At 31.3% G+C, this 11277-nt stretch overlaps 1 protein-coding gene across 7 annotated transcripts in view; it reads left to right on the forward strand.

Annotated features, from left to right (window-relative positions):
* Positions 1-11277, forward strand: part of LOC129751017 (band 7 protein AGAP004871-like) — a 396735-nt gene that overhangs the window by 212678 nt on the left and 172780 nt on the right. The window contains exon 1 of one of the 7 annotated variants that reach the window (XM_055746261.1): positions 3056-3711. The exons of the other annotated variants lie outside the window; for them this stretch is intronic. Coding sequence (XP_055602236.1) covers positions 3705-3711 — 7 coding nt within the window. The 5' untranslated portion in view covers positions 3056-3704. Of the gene's footprint in view, positions 1-3055; positions 3712-11277 lie in introns of those variants that run through there. 7 annotated transcript variants of the gene reach the window in all.

The raw sequence follows: 11277 nt of genomic DNA on the forward strand, positions 1-11277 counted from the left end.
TTTCTAAGCCATCGCGATCTTTTAAGTCGTTGAAACCATCGAGGTATTTGGGACCATTGAAGCTTTCGAGGTTTTCGAGGTCCACGAGGTCTTCCAATCCGTCGATGTCTATGGGATTGTCAAGATCTTCAAGGTCGATAAGGACATCTAAACTGTCGCGGTCTTCGATGTCTTCAAGGCTGTTGAGTTCTTCGAATCCCTCGATGTCATGAATAGAGTAGAGTTCTTCGGGGCCAACGAAGTCTTCAAGGCGGTTGAGGTCGTCAAGGTTGTCAGGTCTTTAGAAAGTTGAAATTTTAGAGAACATCATGAATGTCAAGGCAGTTTGGATCTTCAAGATCGTTTTATTCTTCAAAACTGACGATTTTAAGGGCCGTTCTGGTTTTCAAAGCAGTGATTGTCTCTGAGGTCGTCGAAGCCATTGAGGGTTTCAAATCCGCTGAAATCTTAAAGGCCTTCGAGGTCTTGAAAGCCGTCAAAACCATAGAGGTTAATGGAACCTTCGGAGCTGTAAGATTGTCGAGGTCATCAAGGCATCTATGAGATCATTTGAACCGTCGAGATCTTGAGAGCCGGTAAGGTATGTGTCACGATCGGTAGCGATGGCGGCGTGCAGGAGAACGGAGTGTGAAGGCGGAGGATGAACCAAAAGCTCGCGTGACTCTACGGTGAACCCAGTATCCAGAAGGTGGCGAACGCTGGACAGGGCATGTTGCGAGAATGCCAGGCGACTGTCCTGCAAAACAGGTGTTCGCTACGAATCCGGTAGGCACGAGACGAGCTGGGACGCAACGAGCGAGGTGGTTAGACCAAATGGAGCGTGATCTGGCGAATTTGGAATGTCCGATAAGTTGGAGAATGGTTGCCATGGACCGAATGCATGTTCGGAATTATGTTCGTCAAGTTATGTCATGGGACGGTATCTTTTTTTTTAATTATTAGAGGCCCACCACACTCCCCCACATCAAGAAGCTCATATGAGCCCCCTGGTAATGGACGCTAACTGTTCTCAGCATGTCTGACAGCAAAAGGAAAAACACAAAACGCGAACAAAATTTACTCATGCTGAGAACTTAAATAATATAGTTACTTAGTGCTTAGTATATAAAAAATAATAATAATAATAATCTGTCGGGTCAACGAGATGTTCCAGGCCCTCGAGTTCTTCGAAGCCATCAGCTCCTCGAAATAGTAGTAAATTTCGAGGACATCATTTTTTGAGGTCTTCGTTGTCATTACGGCTGTTGATGTCTTCGAATCCTTCGAGGTCATGAATGGCGTCGCGGTCTTCGAGGCCGTCGAGGTCTTCGAGGCCATCGAGGTTTTCGAAGTGGTTGAAATCTTTGAAGCCATCAAGGTCTTCGAAGCCGTCGAGGTTTTCGGAGCCTTTGAGGTCTTTGAGGCCGACGAGGTTTTCGAGGCTTCCGAGGTCTTCGAGGCCGTCGAGGTCTTCGAGGCCGTCGAGGTCTTCGAGGCTGTCGAGGTCTTCGAGGCCGTCGAGGTCTTCGAGGCCGTCGAGGTCTTCGAAGTCTTCGAAGTCTTCGAGGCCTCCGAGGTCTTCGAGGCCGTCGAGGTCTTCGAGGCCGTCGAGGTCTTCGAGGCCGTCGAGGTCTTCGAGGCCGTCGAGGTCTTCGAGGCCGTCGAGGTCTTCGAGGCCGTCGAGGTCTTCGAGGCCGTCGAGGTCTTCGAGGCCGTCGAGGTCTTCGAGGCCATCGAGATCTTCGAGCCGTCGTGTTCTTCGAAGTCTTCGAGGCCGTCGAAGTCTTCGAGGCCGTCGAGGTCTTCGAGGCCGTCAAGGTCTTTGAAGCCGTCGAAGTCTTCAAGACCGTCAAGGTCTTCAAGGCCGTCGAGGTCTTCGAGTCCGTCGAGGTCTTCAAATCCGTCAAGGTCTTCAAGGCAGTCGAGGTATTTGGGGCCTTGAAGACCTCGACGGCCTCGAAGACCTCGATAGCCTCGAAAACCTCTTTGAGGCCGTCGAGGTCTTCAAGTCGTCGAGCTCTTCAAGCCGTCGAGGTCTTCGAGGCCGTTGAGGTCTTCGAAGCCGCCGAGGTCTCTGAGGCCGTCGAAGTCTTCGAGGCCGTCGAGGTATTCGAAGCCGCCGAGGTCTTCGAGGTCGTCGAGGTCTTCGAGGCTGTCGAGGTCTTCGAGGCTGTCGAGGTCTTCGAGGCTGTCGAGGTCTTCGAGGCCGTCGAGGTCTTTGAAGCCGTCGAGGTCATCAAGACCGTTGAGGTTTTCTAAGCCTTCGAGGTCGTCGAGATCTTTGAAACCGTCAAAATCTTTAAAAACTTCAAGATCTTCGACTCCTACAAGGTCTTCGAGTCCCACTCTATCTTTCAAGCCGTTAAGGTCTTCGAGGGCGTCACAATCTTTCGAGCGGTCGAGATTTTCAAGGTCTTCGAAGGCATCGAAGTGTTGAAGCCGTTGGGACCTTCCATGCTATCGAAATTTTCGAGGTCGTTTAGATCTTCGAAGTTCTCGATGCCGTCAAGTGAACGGCGAGATGTATAGAGTCTAAACTTTGAACTGAGGAAGTCTTATGATAGAATTAATGGTTTTTTATTCCACCTTAATAAATTTTTTAAGGACTCTAGAACGTAAACTCTTCTCTAGATTATAGAGATACGGTTTGATTCTTATGATATGCAGCGGGTGTTTTTTCTAAACTTACAAAATACTGGCAACTGGACTTTATCAAACCAAATGCAAAGAAAATAATGGAAACCACTTCAACGGTTTAAAGTAAAGATATCTATGAATAAGCCTCATTTTCCACCTAATTAAGTGTTGTTTTGAAAACCAATTTCAAAAATCCTAATGACCCTACCGCCACCTCTCAGAACAGCCAATAAACGAGCATCCGTCATTTTGGCCCGACGGCAGTAATCAGTGCCCATCTTCGCTTGGAAGCTGACGACTTGAAGCGCGAAATCCTTCTTAAACCTATGTGGATATCTTTTGGATGGGGAACCGAAGAAAACGGAGGAGCACGGACGAAAACGCGCATCCAATTTTCGGACTTGTGTTGGTTGTTCTGGTCTTAGTTGGGAAAGTGATTCTTAACCGTCAAGTCGCACCAGACAGAGAACGCTGCCAAAGCTCCGTCGGATTGCCGTCATCGTGGAGAGGAGACCCTTCCTCTTATTTGGATACTCGAACTGATTTCCTACTGCAAGTGCAATTGCCCAGTTTGAAGGAGCGCGCGCGAAAATAGAGCTTCCCATTTTGCTCCGTCCCAATTCGGCAGCGTGGAAAATTGGCGAATTGCGCCAAAATAACCTCCATTCCCCCCGCAAACACCAAAGTGCATCGACGTTTGCAATTAGAACGTTGGAAAATTGGAAAATCAGTGTAAAATGTGCGAAAATAAACAACCCGGTTGTTTGTTTCTTCCCGGCTGAGAAACCGTGCTAGTTTTTTTTTTCAGTTCCACGATTTCCATTTCACTCCATAATCAAATTGTGAGGGAAAAACACAACCCCACACATGCGGAAAATGTGGAAAAGTGCGTGAAAATTGGTTTGGACCCTCGTTTGATCGCTCGCTGCTATGGTACTTACTTCTGGGTGGTCGTCGGTCGGATAATAAAATGTCAGCCGGTGGAAAGTTTGTTTGAATAACAAATATCAGTTTCGAGAGTTTCGATCCGGCGCGGCATCTCCATCTTCATCTCCAGCTTCATCCCATCTGGATCAAGTGCGAACGAAATGCTAAGTGAGATAAACTGGACATAAATCATCTTATGTTGTTTTCTGAAGAAGAGGAGTTTTTTTTCTATTTCTCTTAGTTTGAAGCAAGTTTCGATATGAATCGGGGGAGTGAAAAGTGATATCTTACAATTTTTTTCCTCCCGAGATCACAAAAGGGGAAAATGCCACGGCTGAAAGAGGAATTTTATTCGCACTTTTGAAAAGAGATAAAACGAAAGCAGAAGAAAAAAGACAAAGCCTCCCCAACATCAAAGTCATTAGCTAGTGGAAGTTCTATCTCTGATGAAGGTGGTATTAAAAACATCTGGCGGAAACTTGCTCAAAGTTAAGTTGAAATTTCGGGCATTGTGAAATGGGAGCTGTGTGGATTCAAATTTGAGTTTTTTTTGTCTTTAGGCTTTGCGGAAGGAAAAATATTCAAACTGTCATAAAAAACCTTAAGCATGTGCTGCAGTTGAGTTGAAATTTTGACCTCGTTTTAAAATTTAAAAAATCATCGGCCAAGGTTAACCGCGATAATCCTGTAACATGAGAAAAAATATTCAAAATTAACAAATATATGTAAATTTTCCCAAAAAAAATAAAATATACCTAGAAAACATTGGATCTGAAATTTTTTAATTTTCGACTTTTTTATGACAAAATTTGGAAGTATTTGGAAATTATGCACAATTTTAACTCGGCATTTAGAATCAATAAGAAAAAAGCAAAATTTTTCTCCAATCATGGACATTTAACAAAACTTGAATAAATTGGGAAATTTCTGAACGATTTAAAAAAAATTTGAAAAACATTGAAAATTTTTACGATTTTTTCCATTCACCCCATTAGAATTATTCTGATAAAAAAGTCAATTTTGACATTTTCGACAAATTTGACAAATTTTGACAATTTTGACAATTTTGACAATTTTGACAATTTTGACAATTTTGACAATTTTGACAATTTTGACAATTTTGACAATTTTGACAATTTTGACAATTTTGACAATTTTGACAATTTTGACAATTTTGACAATTTTGACAATTTTGACAATTTTGACAATTTTGACAATTTTGACAATTTTGACAATTTTGACAATTTTGACAATTTCGAAAATTTTGACAATTTCGACAATTTTGACAATTTTAACAATTTTGACAATTTTGACAATTTTGACAATTTTGACAATTTTGACAATTTTGACAATTTTGACAATTTTGACAATTTTGACAATTTTGACAATTTTGACAATTTTGACAATTTTGACAATTTTGACAATTTTGACAATTTTGACAATTTTGACAATTTTGACAATTTTGACAATTTTGACAATTTTGACAATTTTGACAATTTTGACAATTTTGACAATTTTGACAATTTTGACAATTTTGACAATTTTGACAATTTTGACAATTTTGACAATTTTGACAATTTTGACAATTTTGACAATTTTGACAATTTTGACAATTTTGACAATTTTGACAATTTTGACAATTTCGACAATTTTGACAATTTTGACAATTTTGACAATTTTGACAATTTGACAATTTTGACAATTTTGACAATTTTGACAATTTTGATAATTTTGATAATTTTGACAATTTTGACAATTTTGACAATTTTGACAATTTTGACAATTTTGACAATTTTGACAATTTTGACAATTTTGACAATTTTGACAATTTTGACAATTTTGACAATTTTGACAATTTTGACAATTTTGACAATTTTGACAATTTTGACAATTTTGACAATTTTGACAATTTTGACAATTTTGACAATTTTGACAATTTTGACAATTTTGACAATTTTGACAATTTTGACAATTTTGACAATTTTGACAATTTTGACAATTTTGACAATTTTGACAATTTTGACAATTTTGACAATTTTGACAATTTTGACAATTTTGACAATTTTGACAATTTTGACAATTTTGACAATTTTGACAATTTTGACAATTTTGACAATTTTGACAATTTTGACAATTTTGACAATTTTGACAATTTTGACAATTTTGACAATTTTGACAATTTTGACAATTTTGACAATTTTGACAATTTTGACAATTTTGACAATTTTGACAATTTTGACAATTTTGACAATTTTGACAATTTTGACAATTTTGACAATTTTGACAATTTTGACAATTTTGACAATTTTGACAATTTCGAAAATTTTGACAATTTCGACAATTTTGACAATTTTAACAATTTTGACAATTTTGACAATTTTGACAATTTTGACAATTTTGACAATTTTGACAATTTTGACAATTTTGACAATTTTGACAATTTTGACAATTTTGACAATTTTGACAATTTTGACAATTTTGACAATTTTGACAATTTTGACAATTTTGACAATTTTGACAATTTTGACAATTTTGACAATTTTGACAATTTTGACAATTTTGACAATTTTGACAATTTTGACAATTTTGACAATTTTGACAATTTTGACAATTTTGACAATTTTGACAATTTTGACAATTTTGACAATTTTGACAATTTTGACAATTTTGACAATTTTGACAATTTTGACAATTTTGACAATTTCGACAATTTTGACAATTTTGACAATTTTGACAATTTTGACAATTTGACAATTTTGACAATTTTGACAATTTTGACAATTTTGATAATTTTGATAATTTTGACAATTTTGACAATTTTGACAATTTTGACAATTTTGACAATTTTGACAATTTTGACAATTTTGACAATTTTGACAATTTTGACAATTTTGACAATTTTGACAATTTTGACAATTTTGACAATTTTGACAATTTTGACAATTTTGACAATTTTGACAATTTTGACAATTTTGACAATTTTGACAATTTTGACAATTTTGACAATTTTGACAATTTTGACAATTTTGACAATTTTGACAATTTTGACAATTTTGACAATTTTGACAATTTTGACAATTTTGACAATTTTGACAATTTTGACAATTTTGACAATTTTGACAATTTTGACAATTTTGACAATTTTGACAATTTTGACAATTTATACAATTTTGACAATTTTGACAATTTTGACAATTTTGACAATTTTGACAATTTTGACAATTTTGACAATTTTGACAATTTTGACAATTTTGACAATTTTGACAATTTTGACAATTTTGACAATTTTGACAATTTTGACAATTTTGACAATTTTGACAATTTTGACAATTTTGACAATTTTGACAATTTTGACAATTTTGACAATTTTGACAATTTTGACAATTTTGACAATTTTGACAATTTTGACAATTTTGACAATTTTGACAATTTTGACAATTTTGACAATTTTGACAATTTTGACAATTTTGACAATTTTGACAATTTTGACAATTTTGACAATTTTGACAATTTTGACAATTTTGACAATTTTGACAATTTTGACAATTTTGACAATTTTGACAATTTTGACAATTTTGACAATTTTGACAATTTTGACAATTTTGACAATTTTGACAATTTTGACAATTTTGACAATTTGACAATTTTGACAATTTTGACAATTTTGACAATTTTGATAATTTTGATAATTTTGATAATTTTGATAATTTTGACAATTTTGACAATTTTGACAATTTTGACAATTTTGACAATTTTGACAATTTTGACAATTTTGACAATTTTGACAATTTTGACAATTTTGACAATTTTGACAATTTTGACAATTTTGACAATTTTGACAATTTTGACAATTTTGACAATTTTGACAATTTTGACAATTTTGACAATTTTGACAATTTTGACAATTTTGACAATTTTGACAATTTTGACAATTTTGACAATTTTGACAATTTTGACAATTTTGACAATTTTGACAATTTTGACAATTTTGACAATTTTGACAATTTTGACAATTTTGACAATTTTGACAATTTTGACAATTTTGACAATTTTGACAATTTTGACAATTTTGACAATTTTGACAATTTTGACAATTTTGACAATTTTGACAATTTTGACAATTTTGACAATTTTGACAATTTTGACAATTTTGACAATTTTGACAATTTTGACAATTTTGACAATTTTGACAATTTTGACAATTTTGACAATTTTGACAATTTTGACAATTTTGACAATTTTGACAATTTTGACAATTTTGACAATTTTGACAATTTTGACAATTTTGACAATTTTGACAATTTTGACAATTTTGACAATTTTGACAATTTTGACAATTTTGACAATTTTGACAATTTTGACAATTTTGACAATTTTGACAATTTTGACAATTTTGACAATTTTGACAATTTTGACAATTTTGACAATTTTGACAATTTTGACAATTTTGACAATTTTGACAACTTTGACAATTTTGACAATTTTGACAATTTTGACAATTTTGACAATTTTGACAATTTTGACAATTTTGACAATTTTGACAATTTTGACAATTTTGACAATTTTGACAATTTTAACAATTTTGACAATTTTGACAATTTTGACAATTTTAACAATTTTGACAATTTTGACAATTTTGACAATTTTGACAATTTTAACAATTTTGACAATTTTGACAATTTTGACAATTTTGACAATTTTGACAATTTTGACAATTTTGACAATTTTGACAATTTTGACAATTTTGACAATTTTGACAATTTTGACAATTTTGACAATTTTGACAATTTTGACAATTTTGACAATTTTGACAATTTTGACAATTTTGACAATTTTGACAATTTTGACAATTTTGACAATTTTGACAATTTTGACAATTTTGACAATTTTGACAATTTTGACAATTTTGACAATTTTGACAATTTTGACAATTTTGACAATTTTGACAATTTATACAATTTTGACAATTTTGACAATTTTGACAATTTTGACAATTTTGACAATTTTGACAATTTTGACAATTTTGACAATTTTGACAATTTTGACAATTTTGACAATTTTGACAATTTTGACAATTTTGACAATTTTGACAATTTTGACAATTTTGACAATTTTGACAATTTTGACAATTTTGACAATTTTGACAATTTTGACAATTTTGACAATTTTGACAATTTTGACAATTTTGACAATTTTGACAATTTTGACAATTTTGACAATTTTGACAATTTTGACAATTTTGACAATTTTGACAATTTTGACAATTTTGACAATTTTGACAATTTTGACAACTTTGACAATTTTGACAATTTTGACAATTTTGACAATTTTGACAATTTTGACAATTTTGACAATTTTGACAATTTTGACAATTTTGACAATTTTGACAATTTTAACAATTTTGACAATTTTGACAATTTTAACAATTTTGACAATTTTGACAATTTTGACAATTTTGACAATTTTGACAATTTTAACAATTTTGACAATTTTGACAATTTTGACAATTTTGACAATTTTGACAATTTTGACAATTTTGACAATTTTGACAATTTTGACAATTTTGACAATTTTGACAATTTTGAAAATTTTGACAATTTTGACAATTTTGACAATTTTGACAATTTTGACAATTTTGACAATTTTGACAATTTTGACAATTTTGACAATTTTGACAATTTTGACAATTTTGACAATTTTGACAATTTTGACAATTTTGACAATTTTGACAATTTTAACAATTTTGACAATTTGGACAATTTTGACAATTTTGACAATTTGGACAATTTTGACAATTTTGACAATTTTGACAATTATGACAATTTTGACAATTTTGAAAATTTTGACAGTTTTGACAATTTTGACAATTTCGACAATTTTGACAATTTTTACAATTTTGGCAATTTTGACAATTTTGACAATTTTGACAATTTTGACAATTTTGACAATATTGACAATATTGACAATTTTGACAATTTTGTCAATTTTGACAATTTTGACAATTTTGACAATTTTGACAATTTTGACAATTTTGACAATTTTGACAATTTTGACAATTTTGACAATTTTGACAATTTTGACAATTTTGACAATTTTGACAATTTTGACAATTCTGACAATTTTGACAATTTTGACAATTTTGACAATTTTGACAATTTTGACAATTTTGACAATTTTGACAATTTTGACAATTTTGACAATTTTGACAATTTTGACAATTTTGACAATTTTGACAATTTTGACAATTTTGACAATTTTGACAATTTTGACAATTTTGACAATTTTGACAATTTTGACAATTTTTACAATTTTGACAATTTTGACAATTTTGATAATTTAGACAATTTTGACCATTTTGAAAATTTTGAAAATTTTGACAATTTTGACAATTTTTTACAATTTGACAATTTTGACTATTTTGACTATTTTTACAATTTTGATAATTGACAAAAATGACATAAATGACAAAAATGACAAAAATGACAAAAATGACAAAAATGACAAAAATGACAAAAATGACAAAAATGACAAAAATGACAAAAATGACAAAAATGACAAAAATGACAAAAATGACAAAATTGACAAAAATGACAAAAATGACAAAAATGACAAAAATGACAAAAATGACAAAAATGACAAAAATGACAAAAATGACAAAAATGACAAAAATGACAAAAATGACAAAAATGACAAAAATGACAAAAATGACAAAAATGACAAAAATGACAAAAATGACAAAAATGACAAAAATGACAAAAATGACAAAAATGACAAAAATGACAAAAATGACAAAATGACAAAAATGACAAAAATGACAAAAATGACAAAAATGACAAAAATGACAAAAATGACAAAAATGACAAAAATGACAAAAATGACAAAAATGACAAAAATGACAAAAATGACAAAAATGACAAAAATGACAAAAATGACAAAAATGACAAAAATGACAAAAATGACAAAAATGACAAAAATGACAAAAATGACAAAAATGACAAAAATGACAAAAATGACAAAAATGACAAAAATGACAAAAATGACACAAATGACAAAAATGACAAAAATGACAAAAATGACAAAAATGACAAAAATGACAAAAATGACAAAAATGACAAAAATGACAAAAATGACAAAAATGACAAAAATGACAAAAATGACAAAAATGACAAAAATGACAAAAATGACAAAAATGACAAAAATGACAAAAATGACAAAAATGACAAAAATGACAAAAATGACAAAAATGACAAAAATGACAAAAATGACAAAAATGACAAAAATGACAAAAATGACAAAAATGACAAAAATGACAAAAATGACAAAAATGACAAAAATGACAAAAATTTCAAAATTGACAAAAATGACAAAAATGACAAAAATGACAAAAATGACAAAAATGACAAAAATGACAAAAATGACAAAAATGACAAAAATGACAAAAATGACAAAAATGACAAAAATGACAAAAATGACAAAAATGACAAAAATGACAAAAATGACAAAAATGACAAAAATGACAAAAATAACAAAAATAACAAAAATGACAAAAATGACAAAAATGACAAAAATGACAAAAATGACAAAAATGACAAAAATGACAAAAATGACAAAAATGACAAAAATGACAAAAATGACAAAAATGACAAAAATGACAAAAATGACAAAAATGACAAAAATGACAAAAATGACAAAAATGACAAAAATGACAAAAATGACAAAAATGACAAAAATGAC

The sequence above is a fragment of the Uranotaenia lowii genome, chromosome 3, assembly GCF_029784155.1.
Source record: "Uranotaenia lowii strain MFRU-FL chromosome 3, ASM2978415v1, whole genome shotgun sequence".
NCBI classification, from domain to species: Eukaryota; Metazoa; Arthropoda; class Insecta; order Diptera; family Culicidae; genus Uranotaenia; species Uranotaenia lowii.